Source organism: Nyctereutes procyonoides, unplaced genomic scaffold, assembly GCF_905146905.1.
Source record: "Nyctereutes procyonoides isolate TBG_1078 unplaced genomic scaffold, NYPRO_anot_genome, whole genome shotgun sequence".
Taxonomy (NCBI): Eukaryota; Metazoa; Chordata; class Mammalia; order Carnivora; family Canidae; genus Nyctereutes; species Nyctereutes procyonoides.
The window spans coordinates 37074638-37092259 of NW_026575140.1; the positions used below are offsets into that span (position 1 = coordinate 37074638).

The 17622-nt window shown below is 41.3% G+C and overlaps 1 protein-coding gene across 1 annotated transcript in view; it reads right to left on the bottom strand.

Moving 5' to 3' along the window:
* Positions 1–3458: 3458 nt before the first annotated feature.
* The window catches only part of DAB1 (DAB adaptor protein 1), a 1111289-nt gene continuing 1097125 nt past the window's right edge, over positions 3459–17622 (bottom strand). Inside the window, exon 19 of the mRNA XM_055307012.1 lies at positions 3459–6659. Coding sequence (XP_055162987.1) covers positions 6615–6659 — 45 coding nt within the window. The 3' untranslated portion in view covers positions 3459–6614. The remainder of the gene's footprint in view (positions 6660–17622) is intronic.

Below are 17622 nucleotides of genomic sequence, written 5' to 3' on the forward strand. Positions count from 1 at the left end.
ACAGCCCAATGAGGTAGATATTATTGTTTCAATTTTACATGCGAGCAAGCTGAATTTTAGAATTTAAGTGACTTGTCTGAGGTCAAACAACGGGCAAGTCGTGCAGCCCAAGAATTCCAAAAACCAAGACTTTTGGAATTCAGAGTCCACTCTCTGGAAACTGCTCTGTATTGACTCATCAGTAAAGACAGTATGCTCCATTTATGTGAGAAGAGGGACAAATGATAAGCAAAGGGTGAAGATTTGGTCAAATACTCTACTTCCCTGGTATTGCCTTAGTTTAGTGCACAACAGAGAGGGAAAAAAAAAACCACTAATATGAATATCTACCTGTTTGCCTTTGGTATTATCTACCTCCCTTCTGATGAAAGTAGGCTCCTTTGAGTAAGGTTTCCTTTCTTTTTAGTTTATGCTAAGATGCTGCTTTATACCCAAAGGATGCACATTGGACTGTGTGAGCATGGATCATCTTTCTTTTTCTCTTTTGATGAGGGGGACAAGACAGGTAAAGAGGAGACAACTTTCCTTTAATAATTAAGTTCCTACATTCTTGAGCTCATGGTCCTGAGGTATAGGTGAGTGTCGGTGACCTCTGATCTGAAATGGGATGGATTTCAGGGTTCCCCCCATTCCAATGGGGAGGCACAGTAGAAGTACTAAAAGTAGACTGTGAAGAAGAGGAGTTTACCACTTTCCTGTAGATAGTATCCCAGGCCGGACTGCCATGGATTCCATCTCCGACCCCTCCTGCTTGTTCACCACTCCAGGCTGTGACCCCAGCTGAGTGACAGAAGTGGTGAGAGGTGTTCAGAAGATTAAAGGCCCAAATCACCGGAGGCTGCCATCTCGCAAGAATATTTGGACGTTTTCTACTTGGCAATCATTAATATTCTCCAGCAAAGGATGAACAGAAACCCTGTTCAAAAAGCTTCCCTCTTCAGATCTCCATACCTTGGAAGATAAAGTGAATGCTAGGGTTTTGTTTTGAAATTAAATATTCATTGGATTGGGTCAGAGCCATTACCGTTCTTGAGAATAAAACTGAATTTCTCCTTTGTTTTGAAACAACTAACAGTCATTTCACTTAAGAATCAATTTCTGTAGTACATCAGTCAGGGTACCACGTGGTGTGGTTTTTCTAATATAACACTCGCTACTTAGAACTGGATACAGAAAGACACCAAGTGTTTCATAGCGGGTGCATGGGCATTTGGACATCGAAGACGCCCTGCAGACAGAAGCACCCACGGATTACAGGAGGGACTTGGGAATTGAATCCCGGGCACTGCGCCAGCCCCTGGTTTAGCTCTTTGGCTCTGTTCATTGATAGCTGCTCCATAACATCACTGAGTTGGTTTCCTAGGCTGTAAAAAGGGGATCGCACTGTTTCTTCTCAAGGGCTGCATAAAGATTTAGAGATGGGAATTAGAAAATGAGTGACACAAAGTAGAAACACAAGAGAGGCGGTGATGATTCATATTTTCACAAAAATACTGAGGACCGGTCACTAAAAGCCATTTAGATCTGTTTAGTTTTTTTCCCCCTAATCTTTCAGGCACCATTGCTCACATTTCCCTTGAATTTAAACACCTTTTAAAAGCTTTCAAAGCTCTGAAGGTTGATTTCAATGAAACCTGTTTTTATTCTAGGCGTTTTTCCTACTGTCATTCTCAGTAAAACAAAAAAACAGTTACTGTCAAAACAACAAGGGTTTGCTCTCAAGCACAAAATGAAAGCAGATATGTCTGCCTGATTTATTTTGGCATCCGCCTAGCAGTTAAATAGGACACCTTTTAATTGTCACTTCTTTAAGATTCATTTAGTTTGGGAAAGTAAATCACCAGTGCTTGGTTTCAGCTAAACTAGAACTAGTTGGACAAGAAGGTTTATTCTTTATCCCTCTGGCACATAGCCTTTTGAAAACTGCCAATTAAAGAAGAAACTGTGTATTTAGCCCCATACTGAAGATTGGTAACATCGAATGGATTTTTATTTTTACTTTAAACCAGAGGAACTTAGAAATCTAATTTATTTCCATAGATCAACCAGAGGTCTGGGAAAGAAAGTCAATACCATTAACAAATTTATGTAGAACTATTTAAAAGAGCGAATATCCAGCTATTTTTTACAATTAAAATCAATTACGAGTGAAGAGACTCAAAAGTCAAATCTCAACTCTAACATGTAAGAGCTGGGGAAGTTATTCAATCTCTGTGTCTTTTTTAGTCTCTAAATTGGGGACTATATCCACCCACAGTTTAGAAAAGTAACTGAGGCCATGGACAAAAAGCATATAGCATCTACTGGGCACGTGTAAGTTGCTCAAAAAATGCAAGCCGCTGTCGTTATTCAGGAGACCTTGTGTAACATTTTCTAGCAATTTGATCCAGGGGTGAGCATTTCTCAGTGTAGGAAAAGTTGCTTCTTCTATTTGCCCCAAATTTATTTTGCTGGAATTTAAGCCCATTCCCTCATTTTCTCAATGTGGCAAAAACATCCGTTTAATACTTTCTGTATAATGAGGTCACATCGAGGACACGTGTGTATCCAACCATTAACATAACCATTCCTAGACTGGGGTGTCTTTCTGGCATCTCAGTCATCTAACTGCAACCTGTAATCTGGCTGATTATTGGATAGACAAACTAATCTTGTTATAAAATGAAATAAAAATCTTTCTCACACACACACATACACGCATAAATATACATAAACACACACACATATACACTTTTTTTTTGGTCTTATGATGTTTCATGTTTTTTGATGTGGAGTGTATGGGGGAACGTGAAGGAAGATAAAGGCTTCCTTCTTTGGGTCCTTTAAAGCAGACAACCTTGCACTGAATTATGGCAAACTCTTTGAGGGTATAGATTAACCTCAGTGTTTGAACCAACAGTTGAGCAGGGTGTTTTGCTTTTTGTTTTTTAGGGGAAGACAACTCACAGACCTAGTCTCGGGGTCTTTCCCAATTTTGGAAGTCTGGTGCTACATGTAGTCCAAATACCACATCTATACAGGCTGTGTCTTTTCCGACATCTTCCTCATTCTTCACTGTGACTGCTTCTCCAAGAATAGCAAGTGTCTGAAGTCAAGTGAGGATGAGCTGATCTAACTCCTCCATGAAGCTTTCTCTTTCTGGCCCAGTACCAGGAAAACTAAGGCCTTCGCCTGGTCAGATGGAAGCTTACAGAGAAGCGATTTCATCTTCCAGTCCTTTGCTTGAGTGTCCAGTAGAAACTTGTAGAATAAAACCAGGCTAAGCTGTTGTTCTCAAACATGTTTATTTGTTAACAGTTATACATGGCGTGTTACAGAAATTAATGGAAAATTTCTAAAAATTTCACTGTTGTTGAATGTATTGTACATAAAGTTAAAAATAATGTGTCCATATATGTTAACAAACTGTCATCTGAGGTAAAGTTAAAGTAGGTCTAGAAATGTACTGCAAACAGTCATTTTCTCTTTCTCATCTTTATTAAAAAAATATGTGTCAGAACGCAGAAATTGAAATGAACCAAACCCACAGAGTAAACATTTTTTTTTTTTTTAAAGAAGGTGCCCGGTACATGACATGATGGGGTTTCAGTAGACACTGGGATGAGTACGGATTATAAAAAAAGTCTTGTGGCATGGAAAGATCGAAGAGCTACGGGTCATGGGGACAGAATGACAGGTGGCGTTTCCCTGGTTTCAAAATTTAAAGTGACAAATTTAGTGCTAGTGAAGGATGAGGAATTAACAGTTGTTACACACGTATTTTCTATCGATCTAACCGGAACTGGGCAGACTCCCCATGGCCTTTTGGTATTGGCTCCCCGGCTCTTACTTGGAAATTCCACTGTACTCTTGGGATAGGATGTGGTGGTTCTGAGCTCACCAAACAGGGCTTGTTAAGGATCAGAATTCTGCCAAAGATAACATGGATGGCAGTTTAAAATCTTGACTTTATTTCCCTCACTTTAATGCATCACACAGGCATCTTTGTTAGGTTCAGAGCCAGTAACACTTTCAATCACATTCAATGAATGATGACAAGTCCACTGGGCTGTCACTTTCTCCTATGAAATTAACTCCAGACGGTGTACCCGAAACAGCAACATCGGTCAGCGTTCACTTTGAACATGTCACAAGCAACCCAAAGAATCGGTATAATGGTGTGATAACTGAGAGACAAACTCAAGACAGCCATAGTGAGGGAGGAGATTTAGCACCACTTGTTTAGAATCAGAATCTCGGACAACAGAGCAACTGAAGCCATGTCCCCCAGGGGAACTGCCTATCGTATCAAATCCCCAGAAAACAGAATCGAACCAGTTTCAGGACGACTCTCACGGTCATCACATCTTTCCCATTTTCCCCATTCAGGTGAAAGGATGACTTAATTATAAAATGGATGCACATTCCTGGAGAAATCATGTGGACCAACAGGTGATAGTTACAGAGGGGGGTAAATGGCCCTTCTCACTTTCCTGGTTCTTTGGACCTTCCATGTTAGGATGACATCGACATATATTCTGTAAGGACATTTGGTCAGTTTACCTAACTGGGAAAAAAAATCACGTTCCAGTGACCCGATAGTGTAAAATTTGGGCCTCGAGCAGTAATGATTACCTTGAATTTTGATTTTTTTTCTTTGTGAACAAGTATACCTTCTTTCAAACCACTTTACTTTCTATTGATATGACGAAGCACAGTACACAGGCCTATTTAAATCAATCATATCAATGTCAATTCTACTTTCCAAATTTTAAAACCCAAGTAATAACAGTTAACCCCAAACCCAGTTAATCACACGGTCCTCTCAAGTTTTCTCCTTAGTGTTAAACCACTAAATTCAACATACTGGAACTGCATAGGAACATCCGGAGAACACACTTGACCTGTAGAACAATTCTCTGTAGGGCAAAAATATATAGATTCTTTATGAAAATCATGTGCTAAACATACGAACTGAACACTGCACTTTTTTGTCTCATAAATGTAAAAAAAGGAAGCTTAAACTCTTCTGTTTCACATACAAACAGTCCAGTGATCTCTATGGGGGTTGGTGATAGTGAAGAGGTGTGTGTGGGGGGGAGAGGGCATTTCAGAATCTGAAGGACAGGCCTTCAAAATGTGAACGTTTTCCTGTTTGCCGTTGATGGTGGATACTCTTGCAGAAAGGTTGGAGTAGACTGTGGGGTTACGAGCCCCCCTTCCTGTTCACTAGCTGCCGATTGGCCAAGTGTTCCTGCCAGCTGTCCCTAAACTCCAGCTTCCTCCCATATGCTCCACAGTAACATCTGGAGAGGGAGCCCCATCCATCAAGTTTGTCACATCCTGCACTCAATCTGCTACCTTCTCTACAGTGTAATGGCATTATTAAAAAGCATTTTCATTAACATTTATATTTACAAAAAAAAACTGGCATTTTTTTTTTCATTAGAACTCCTTAAAGCCATTTCCCTTAAATATTTAAAGAGTTTAATGGTAAGGTTTTTTTTTTCAAGTTATAAAATAAAAATCCCATTTGAATTTTCTGATGTACAAAAAGAGAGATGAACCATTGTGATCCTGGAATCCATTTGCTATTCCGAATATCCATGTCACCACTGTTCCACTAGAAAGTCGGTTTTAAGATCCAAAACCACATTCCCAGGATTGTACCAGAATTATTTGGCAAATGACTTTTCTTTGAAAATGGCACGTGGAGAAGACACTTGTCTGCATAGCATCACAGCAGCAAGATATCGGAAAAATAAAAAATATCATTTTATTGTACTTAGAGTTTAGAGCTTCTGAGAAAATCAGATGCATTTTTCATCTTTCTCATCAATGGGATCCGATGTCCTTTCCAACTCACAGAATGAAGGTTCCAACCAAAAGCTGTCTTTTTATTTGCCATGATGCAGAATAGTTAAAGGATTGTTTTGGCAACATTCTTGATCATAAAGAATAATCAACCACTTATTTGCCTTGTGATTTTCAAGTTAATTCATTTCATATGAGGCTTTTCTTTTCCAGTTAGATTTCCTCACCCATATCGAAAAAAAGTCAAAAGCAATACAAAAATTTTTACACCCATTAATTTTCAAACATGACAAAGGAAAGGGGGAAAATGGCAGACCAGGCCCTGTGGAGTGATGAGAAGATGTCGTCATATGTCAAAAGGCATATGGATGAGGACACTGTAGTCACAGAGGACCTCATGCTTTTGTCTGAAAGAAGTCAGCGCCAACCCTGTTGTCACTCTCTGAGGCCTGTCACTCCACATTTGATGTCTTTACAGTGGTCAACAGGTCGAAAAATAAAAGAGAATTACGATTTTGCAAACTGGGTCATCTTAAACCCATGTTAAGAGAGCTCAAAACATTTGTCGGGTAAGCATTTGCTTGGTTTGTGATTTAATGTTGGGTATGATTTTTTATACTTTTTTGATTTTTTTTTTGTGCTGCCATAGTTATCTGCCATGGTTGCCAAAAACCCTTAGTTTCCTCTTCCAAATGAGTTCCATTGGGCAATCGTGAATTTCGTCGTGGGATGAGGTGAGGCAGAAGAATACAAGAGAGAGCCTGTCCTGATGCTGATTTCCATGCCAGTCTTGAAGCACCTGCCGTGAGCTCACCTCGATGCTACTTCTTAGGTCTGTTGATCTGCGCATAGAGAGGCTCCAGCTCCTGGGGACAGAGGGACAGAGTGAGAACTGCTCTTTTCCAATTAGGATTTTCTGAGACAGCATGGGAAGGAGGGTTTGGGATTAGAACAGAAAGATGACAGTTTATGATGGATGACCTTAGGTAATTTTTGGATTATTTGATCATGATGCATGTCATTTTGGTGACTTTTTTTGAATCATCAAGAATAACTACTCACCCTGTTTTGCCCTTGGTTTTCAAACTGAAACTGGCTTCCCAGTTAGGAAAAAAAAGCATGGTGTAGCAGAGAGAGCTGGACAAGCTGTGTGATGTGGACACGATCCTTGGCCTTTCTAAGCCTCAGTTTTCCCAACCACTGAATGGGAAGAACACTGTTTTTCCTACAGAGTTCTTGAGAGACTTGAGGTGATATACACACACACACACACACACACACACACACATATATATATATATATATATATATATATATATATATATATATATATATAAAGCATCTAGCACAGTGCTTGGCAGTAAGAAGTCTTCAGAAAATGCTAACAATCAGCTTGAGACAAGTGGACATTTTTCCAACAAAGTTTTACGAATGTCTACTTGAAACCGCTGAAATTCTATTTCAAACTGGACTTTAGTTTCTATAGGCAGTGAGGACCGGGCACACTTTGGAGCAAGCAAAACAGCAATTAGGACTTTAGCTCTTAGTTAAGAGTTTCTAGGACCCGTTTGCATTCAACCTCCTGTTTCAGGGATGGCCTCTCATTTGCCTGTACCCATGGAAATGGCTGTCCTGAGACACATGGGATTTTCACCAGTATGTGAGGCAAACCTTCAGTCCAATGGTAGATGGGAAATGGTGTTTAGCTCTGTTGAAACTACTTGACTTCCTCCTGTTGAAATGGCCCACGGTGCACTGGCCAAGCAGATCAGGTCAGGACTCTGGTCTTAGGCATACACAGGCCCTTCCTTTAATTGACCATTTGCTGTCACTCTTGGGTATTTGTGTCAGAATTAAACGGACAAGGTGATATCTTAATTGTGTCATATTTCTATATTAGCCTGTGTGTTGCCATGTGAGTATAGATCCTTTCTATTTGCTTATTCTCTGGAGCCATTAGATTTAACTGATATTCTATGAGCCCTGACTATGTGTCTGGCACCATGTTAGCTATCTTCAAGTACACTGTTTTTTTAACTTAACAAATCAGCCTTGTCAAGTAGATGCTTTATTTATCCTTTGCAAGTGGGAAATCACACAGAGAAGTTAAGCAATTTTTCCACGGTCCTACAGCTAGTAAGCTTGGGATATGAGACCTAAAAGTAGGGTCCAGTGCTTTTCTAGTCTATTACAACAACTGTCATAAAAGAGAAAAGACCAATCATTCAATCTGTAGTGTTGTAGAGTGCTTTGGAATTTATAAGGCACCCTCGTGTCTTATTTTACCTGCTTAATAGTCCTGGGAGTGGCTCTTATTCTTTCTGTCTCATTTTGCATATAAAAACTGAAGGTCACAGAAGTGGTATGATCTTAAGGTCATTGTGCTGTACACCTTGTGCATTTAATAGATACTATTGTTTGCCTTTATTATAAAGGGGAAGTGGACTAGGAGATAATTTTGTCCAGATCCATCATTTTACAGGTGAAGGATCTGAAGCCTAGAGAAGGGAGTTTTGGTTTCCCCAGAGTCAAAGGTTACTTAGAAACCATGTCATGGACAGAATCCAAGACTCCTGCCTTCAAATCCAAGATGTCATCCTCTGGACCTCAGTATGTCTGTATTTTTCCAGGGAAAGGCATCTTCCTATCCTTCGAGGCCCCCTATTCTGTAACAGAATACAGATTTGTCCCTCCATGCTTTCTACCTATGGGCTTCATATCACTCTTGGAAATGTAAAGAGTAAGTATGATCCTCCTCCCAAATGCCTAACGACAGGATATATGGAAGCTCATTATTCCATATCCCACCTCTGGGTTACTGCTTCCACGTCCCCGTGCTATTTTACACATGTTGACTTAGCACAGTAGGCGCTCAATGAGGATTTGTTGGATTGATGAATGACTATAATACAGTTTCTGCTTTCTTCACTGTTCTGATCACTTTGTCCTAAATACCCTCCCGTTTGGCTTTATTCTCTCAAAATCTAATCTAGCAAAATCTATAGCAAGTTCATTTGTCATGCACCTAATCCATTCCCTGCCAATGCTTTGAAATGTTTCAAATACCTGTTGCAAGGCCAATACCAACCACATAACTTTACTGTGTGTTTGTATTCTGGGGGTGGACTGGGTGGAGCCAAGGCAGAGTGGTGACATCAACTACAAGTTCTGGGAAAGAACATGTTCTTCTGCCTATGCTGTGTTAGAGGATGTATCTTGGTCTCTCCTGGGTAGAAATGCTCAGCCCACTCTTCTTTTAGGATACCCTAAGAAGTCAGGCTGCCTTGATCTCACCCTACAATTTGCTCTATTCTAATTTTGGAAACTAATTTATTCAACTGAGAATGACACCTAAAAACAGAAGAAGACAGCAGGCTCAGACAGGGTAATTAATGCCACACTGCATTAACTTTCTGCAGCTGAGATAAATATTCACACATCTCCTGCTTGCCGGAATTTAACTTCAAATACCCATCACAACAGCAGTAAGGACTGCAGTCAACTCTCAATTATCCCCAGTAATGAAGGGGAGCAGTGGTGTGGAAAACCCCAAGCAGCAGATAATCCCAAAGTCTGACATTGTGATGCATTATACGTTTTGGCAATAGCTTTACCTTCCTTGTTACAGAATCTCAGACTGTCAGAGCTAGAGGGGTGTAAGAAATCATTTGATCCCGAAATTTCTGACCTGGCTTCTGGCAAGGTCGCGATGGGGTCTTCAGGCTATTTTCAATATTCCAGAAGCCTAAATGGAATCATACATTAACACAGCACCCTGTTGATATTTTTTGTTTTCCTTTGGCAGCTTTGACCACATCTCTGCCCTCCTTCAAATCCCTCAAAGGTTCCCCATCACCCACAGGGTAAGGTCAAAGCTCCTCAGCTGGGCACACGAGACCCATTCGTCTCGTAGTCCATTAGAGCTAATAAATGCCCCTTTCAGATCGTGAATCAAAATTTAACTTTCAGGTCACGTAAATCATAGTTTTTTGTTTTGTTTTGTTTTGTTTTTCTCCAATGTCTTTTATGCCTCTGCCAGAATGATCTTTCTGAAATGGATTTGGTCATGCCATTCTTCTGCTCCAAGACAACCTCCTGACTCCTTATTTTCCCAAGAAAAATGCAGACCCCCCAGGATGGCACACAAGGCCCTTCCAACATGGCTCCACCTTCTTGCCCAGCCTCATCTACTTCCATTCTCTCTCCTATGCCCCATTCTTCTGGTCACCCTGACACGACAGGATTTTCCCATCTCTGAGACTCTGTTCAGGCAGTTCCTTGTGCCTTTGGTGGCCTCTCTTTGTCCTCCAATGGGGAGTTCATAGTTTCAGACCCAGCTCCAATATAAAGGCTTCCGGGACTCTGTAGGTGATGTGGGCTACTCTGTTCCCACTCAGAATTGGAGCATGGTGGATCTCACCGTGTAGAACATCCTAGAAGATAACCTGATGCAGTGCAGACAGAGGTCTACAGAGGGGACTGAAAGAGTCTAGGACTGGAGAACTCTGTGCAGGTTACTTAACCCCTCTGAGTTTCAGTTTCTTCACTAGTAAAATGAGGCTATCCTCTCTACCAGAGGTGTGGTGAGTACTGAAGGAGAAAATACACACTGATTATCTAGCACAGAGGCTGACACATAGGAAATATTCCCAAAAGGTTAGGTAGGTCCCTTCTATGTATCGTGGTTTTATCCTTCCTTTGTAGAAGGTGGTTTTAGACCTAATAATCATCACCTGTAGGTGGCTTCTCCTTCATAGCACACAAGAGCACCTGCAACTGGATTCTGTTAGGAAATGTAATAATGGCGCTGGGGTAGCCCAGGGAAATGGTGCAGAAAGCATGAGGGGTTAATCTAAAGAAACTGGGTGCACAGCCTTGTGGATAAGAGTCTGCCACAGGTTTACAGACTACTTCCAGTATGAATTGTGTGCTCATATACAGCAGCCACGTAGAATCACAGAATTAGGGTAATAAGAGCTTATATTTACAGAAACATTTACAGTCTATAAGGACTTTCTTATTGCGTATACACAATCTCACTTGGGTATCACACCTGAGGCTGTACCCTGGATATTCCTACCTTCACTTAGAGCAAAGAAGTAAGCCTCCTCAGAGCTTGGTGACTTGCCCAAAGTCACTCAGCCAGCACAGCACAGAGATGGGATATAACTAGTTTTTTTTTTCCCCCAGCTTGGTTTTAATTGCTGTATAATATATACAGCATAGCATTTGCCATTTTAGTCATTTTTAGGTGTCCAATTCAGTGGCATTAATTGTGCTTGCAATGTTGGGCAACTCTTTCATCACTCCAAATGGGCTCTACGCATTAAGCCATAACTCCCCACTCCCCCCATAGCCTCAACCCCTGGTGACCTCTAATCTCTGTTTCCGTTCTATGAATTCACCTATTCTCATTTAAAATTAATTTCATTGAGGTATAATTTGCATACGATGTGCATTTTCCTCATTTCCCCCAGTTGGCCCCACCTTTTTGGCTTGGTGGGCAGGGGCCAACAGTTTCCTATCTTGCCTTGTAATGAGACCTTTTTTAAAGCCACCTAAATCATGCTTAGTTCTCTGTACTCATTTAATTTTTATTATGTGTCTTTTTGGAAACCTCGGCCACATCTACCAAAGATATGTCCCTTGAAAAAAATGATTAGTGGAGTGAAGACATGGCATGCTGAGAAAGGTGGTCTCAGATGTGAGGTCATTGTGCGCCATGCAATCTGCTTGCTGAGCGAGCCTGTCTCTGCCTGGGGGTAAGATCAATACCTAGCCAAGCCAGGGGTCAGATAAGCCAGAGGTGAGCCAAAGCTTGAGTCCCTCAGTACCACTCTGCCAGGCAAGCACAAGCCCCAACAGTGGGGCCCAGTTCTGTGGGGTTTTACATTTTCTGCCTTCGCAAATGAAAAAGGTGGTGGCGCAGCCAGAGAGGAAAGGAGGCTTTAATAAAGTTAAACTTAAAGTCCTACCTGAAGACATGCATGGAGTCATCAAAAACACATGAGTTTCGGAGCCAGAAAGAGCCCAGCAATCCTAACCTCCTGCATGAACTTAGGCAAGCATTGTACCTGGGTCTCAGTTTCTTAACCCGTAAAATGGGGGCATGTGCCATCTACCTCAAGGAATTGTAACAAGTAATACATGAGTTCAAAAAAACATAAACGATATTAACAAGTGCTGGGAGACTTTGAATAAAAAGGAAACAAAACCCCACAAAGCTTTCTGGTCACTTTCAGCCTGAATGTCTGCCTTTCAGGGTAGAAAAGTCTTTTGAACACAGGATGGATTTAAGACATATCTTAGAGACTGACACTGCTGCCAAATACACTTGTTTCCTGAGGTCTCAGGTGCTGAAACCCACTTGCTGAATGCAGAGAAGCAGAATCTAAGTCCATGGTAGGGCGGAGGTCCTGCCTATGTTGTGATCAATTCTCCATTTCTCCAGCAATGAAGGACACAAATCATCCCCTCTGAACACATACATCATCTTTCTTGACTCTGTCACATAGCAGACGAGGACACTGAGGTTGCTGACACCAATTCTCTGCCCTAAGCAGAGAATCCTGTCCAGATTAAACTCCTGGTCATCAGGAGTGGGTTCTGGATCTCAGCCAATAATGGCTAGGAACCCCCAGAAAATCAGCATATTTAAAGTGTCCGCTGTCCTGTCCTTCACTGGAATAAAGACAGCTGGGGGGAGGGGTGCTGCTAGAAGATTTTGTTTGCGGATTGGGTCTTCTGTGCTCTGATCGGGTGACCCAGGCAGGTTGGGAGGTCCTAGAATGTCAGCTGGGAAGGCATCTGGGAATTGTTGTACAGAAGAGAAGACCAAAGGTCAGAAATGAAGCCATCTGCCTCAAGTCACACAGCTGTTAAGTCTAAGAGAAGCTGCTAAAACCCATGTGTCGGGGTCTGGCTGAGAGCTCTTGAGTTATTTCATCCGAGTGTAGATTGAAATTCTAGCCCTATTACATGTGAATCTTATGATTTCAGCAAACCATTAACTTTTCACCTTCCCTGTCATATCTGTGAAATGGGAATGATAAAAATACTTAAGAGGACTCCTTGGAGGATTGAATTAGGTAGTGATGTTTATGAAAGTGTCATAAACATGCTAGCAATTTACAAATGTATTAGTAGTAGTAAATGAAAGGCATGGTGGTTGACTTCTGTAGAGTGATTCTAGAATCAGCGAGTGGGATCTGAATCAGAGGTCAGCAAACCACAGCCCATTGGCTAATTTTGATGGCTCTGTTTAATAATTAATTTAATACAGTATTTTAAATAAAATATTTTTGGAACTCAGCCACATCGATTTCTTCATGTGCTGTCTTTTGCTGATGTCTTTTTCTAACGATAGAGTATTTGAGTTGCAACAAGAGACTTGGCCCACAAGCACAGGTATCTACAAAGAGTTTGCTGACCTCTGGTCTAAATGATCAACATAGTCTACTTGTGCCCACTACTCTAGTGGCTTAAAACCATATGGAAATCTTCCTGCCCAGTCTGGTTTTCTCTTTTGACCTCCAGATTCTTGAATCCAGCAGCCTTCTGGCATCTCTACTTGGGTGTCTCATGAGCATCTCAAGTACAACTCAAGTTCCAAGGTACACCCACTCTCTCTCTGCTCAAGCATGCCATCCTATGTTCCTCATCACATGACTGGCACGCCCCACCCAGATTCCCAAAACAGAAATGTGGGGGTCGTCCTAGGTTATGTCCTCATCCTCACTTCCTATCTCCCTTCAGTCTTAACTTCTCCAGGTTTCATCTTTTCAGTTTTTCTGGGCACCAAGCCTACCTCTCCTTCCTGGCTGACACGGCCCTCAGCAGGCCCCTCTCATCTCCTGACTGCATGATTCACAACATCCTGGGTGGGACTTGCCTCTGAAAGCTATGTCCAAGAGATGGACAGGTGATTTTGTGGTTTTTTTTTTTTTTTTTTTTTTTTTTGTGGTTCTCTGGGTTAAGGCTCTGTTGTTTCATTCTATTTAAAAACAGAAGAGTAACAATAACCGCAAATACATGTATTCTGCTTTCAAAGCTTACAAAAGCACTTTCATATTAATAGTTTCTGTTTATGGAACAGCCTGGGGAGGGAGCTGTTATAATTAATTATCCATATGTATCCACGTGAGGGACCAGGGTATAAAGGGGTAGTTACGTGCTCGCCTAAGGTCACCTGCTTTAAAACCATAATCCAGACCTATGTCTCTGACTCTGTGTGTTTTTCTTTCTTCTTAAAAAGATTTTGTTTGTTTGTTTTTGTAGATTCATCCTCCGAAAGCACCTGAAGTTCAGCTTTCTTTTCCTTCAAACACTAGAAATCCATCAGGTAATATTTTATGTATCTTGGGTTCCCACTACGAAGGTCCGTATTACAAACACGACAGCGACTTATTATTTATGGCAATATCTATTGTTACTAAGGGAGACAGACCCAACAATTCCCCATTGTTACAGATGCTACTTTGACTTGACAGCTGGGGAAGTCTGATAGGCAGTTTATTTACTTAGCCATTTAACCAAATAAATGTTTTCATTTTTCTTTCATCTCCTCAAAAGCTAACATTTCGCCCTTAAAATTGCTCCAGCAACACATCAGTGAAGTATAAATTACCTGCCATTCCCACACCAGCCATTACAATATTATTTTGGTTCTTTTTTCTGCTCCTGTTGACCCAGGCTTTCAAAGACACGTGATTCTCCCAGGCAGGAGGGTAGGGGGAGAAAATGAAATAATTGAAGAGATTTCCCTTTATTGCTAAAACAGAAATGCTGTTTGAGATTGGTTCTGAAGCTTCCACCTGTGAGGACTGAGTCCGTTTGTTCCCCTTTTACTATGGTGTGATATGGCTTTCACTTATCAACAGATGTCACCCCCTACCTGCTAAGAATTGTGTGGGTATTTCTAATAAAAAGCAGCTGGATAAAATGCAAGGGTGATAAGAAGGACAAGACTCCTGCTTCCCAACTGTATGAAGGCAAACGGGAAAACAGATCCACGGATGTGACTTTCCCTGCATGGTATCCCTTCTCCCAATGTCTGGAAAGGCACTTAGAAATTGCAGTCAGTTTATTTCTAGTTGGGTGGATGAGTGAATGTGACAGAGGTGGAAGGATCATATATGGCCTGGGTTGCTAGTGATGGAAGGGCCCAGAAAAGCTCATTTAGACTTCCCTTATGGGGGGGGGTTTGGGGGAATATGCCTGCAAGGCTGGCATCAGCCTCTTGGCACAGGATTCTCAACAGGCAATTGTGATATTGCCAAACGAAGTGTTCAGAAGGAGAAAACTGTTTCCCTGAAGATAATAGTCCGGCCCTTTTGGGGTGGGAGCTATTGATTATGACACATATATGTCAACCTAAGAGTGCTCATTTTTTGGAATGGACAGGTGGCCTGTGAGACCCTCACTGGATTATCCTATTTATGGGACTGGGCAAGCCAGAAAGCTAAGATATTATATTTTTCTTTTCCTAATTTTTTTTTCTCCAAAACTGTTTTGAGGCATATTGAAAATTAATGATCTGAAGATAGGAAGTACATAGCAAAACCTCCCAGCGAGTGGCCTGGGTCCTTTTGGTATAATTTATTTAATATAAAGGCAAAATGTATACACTCTAAGGTACTGGGGAACATTTATCGAGCGTGTACGATGACGACAGTGGTGATGACAGCTAGCATCTATTGGGAGCTTTCTCGGTGTCAGACACTGTGCTAAGAGCTCCAGATACATCACCTCATTTCATCCAAACAACAACCCTTTGAGGAGGACACTATTTTTATCCTTATTTTCAAAAATAAGATAGAGAATTATTATGAAATCTCATTAGAGTCACATAGGTAGAGCCAGATTCTAAACTCAATTTCGCTCCAGAGCCTAGATCTTTAAGCTGATTTTTGAGTTGAGTGGTAAGTGTCTGTCTCCACACTAGAGACTGAGACACTATCTCTGCTAACCTAGTGGATGATAAAGCCCCTTCTAGCAGATGAAGAAACCAAAACTCAAAAGAAATTATGGTTCTTGCCCAAGATTTCCTGCTACTAAGGAGCTGAGCTAGAATTTTAATTCAAGTTCCAAATTCTGAGCTTTGCCTACTATCATATCCCATGCTCCATCCATTTACAACCAGTCATGGCCTGGGGTCTGGATGACGCATCAAACATGGAATAGGCTGAAGCCCTAAGAAACAGTGCAGCTTGTTTGTCTCAAACTGAACAGGCTCATAAAGATGAGGGTTTGATACACTGATCTGCAAATGGTGTAAGTCATCTTTGTTTTCTAGAAGAACTTCAATTTTAGGATGATGTTAGCTGTTATACTGATGAATGGCTCTTGTCATCTCTAGTTCATTCATCAAATTTTTCAAGACAGGGTTGAGCACGTGAAATAAAACATACACCAGGGTAGAAAACCTCTTGGGGAATCTTTCCAAGGCATCCACCCATAATTCCCAGCTCTTCTCTTTTCTGGAACATTGACTTTGCCTTTAATTCACCAGCTTCCCAAATAGCTTTGCAAGACTGAATTTTTAGAGGTGTACTGCATGGCTTTGCATGGCATGATGTGTCATTATATGCTACTGTACTGATAGAAAAATGTGGCAAAATATTTAGTATGTTAAGTCCTTTAATCATAAAATCTATTAACAAAATACACTCTCCAAACACTGTATTGGCTTTCACTAACTGTCAAAATGACTTCCATGTGAACTGAGAAGGGTTTTGAGGTAGCCTCAGAATCCATTTAGGGATGGTGAAAACTATTTACCATTTTAATGGTTCTGACCACCCCATTCAGGACTACAGAAGGAGCTCTGTGGGTAGAGCTTTGCAGTCCTACGCATTTATGGAAAACTAGGAAAGTATCTGAAAATTGAACACATTTGTCAAGGGTGACCTCAGAAATCATGTCTGGGTAACGAGGTATATTTCTGTCTCCTGAGAAGGTTTGCTTCATCAGCTCCCCTTTCTTTTGATCAAATCAGATGTATTGAAATTCAAGTGCCAAAAGCCACTTCTAGTAAATGTAAGTACACTTTGTTCAGAGTAGCTGCTGATGGAATCTGAAGTGGTTCGGTGGTGAACCATATGCCATAGCACAGGTGCAAGCAGCGGAGCCTCAAGCAAATACTACATGTCTTTGAGCTTTGAATTTCACTTTTACATTAGTAAGGGCGAGGGGGTCCCTTTTGGCTACACAAAATGGGCTATTATTGTGTTCTTCTCTCTTTCTCTATCTCATTCAAGCACTGCTTGGTTCTGCTTCTTCGTCTGGCTTCTCAGAATGTTTGGTTGGTGAACTCTTTAGATCTGTGGAGTGTAGGCAAATGCAGCGACACTCCGCTTAAAAGATTGGAGCCTTTGGATCACACTGCAGTGAGAAAATAATCATTAGGGTGGGCAGAATGTGTCCATCCTTGAATGTTGATGCTCTCTGAAACTGAATCTGTGTTGTGTAATGGTGACCATGCCTCATTCCATCATCACCATCCACTCAGAGCATGTCATTATTTAATAAAAGAATATGACCATTCTCCACTCCTCACCCCTACCCCTGACTAGAAGTATGTGTCAAAGGTCATGCATCCATGAGGCAAAACACAATAGCGAATAAAGAGCAAGGAAATGGTGCAAACATCAGGGATATGCTCAGGCAAGGAGAGATGGTGCAGACATTGGGGATATGACTTCAGAAATGAAAGGCAAGCCAAAGAGAAAGCAGAGAGCTTAAGGGTGAAGTATATAAAAAGAACAGATACCTACCCAGACCTGTGCTATCTAGCTACCGGCCTGTGGACTTATATTATCACCACTGGGC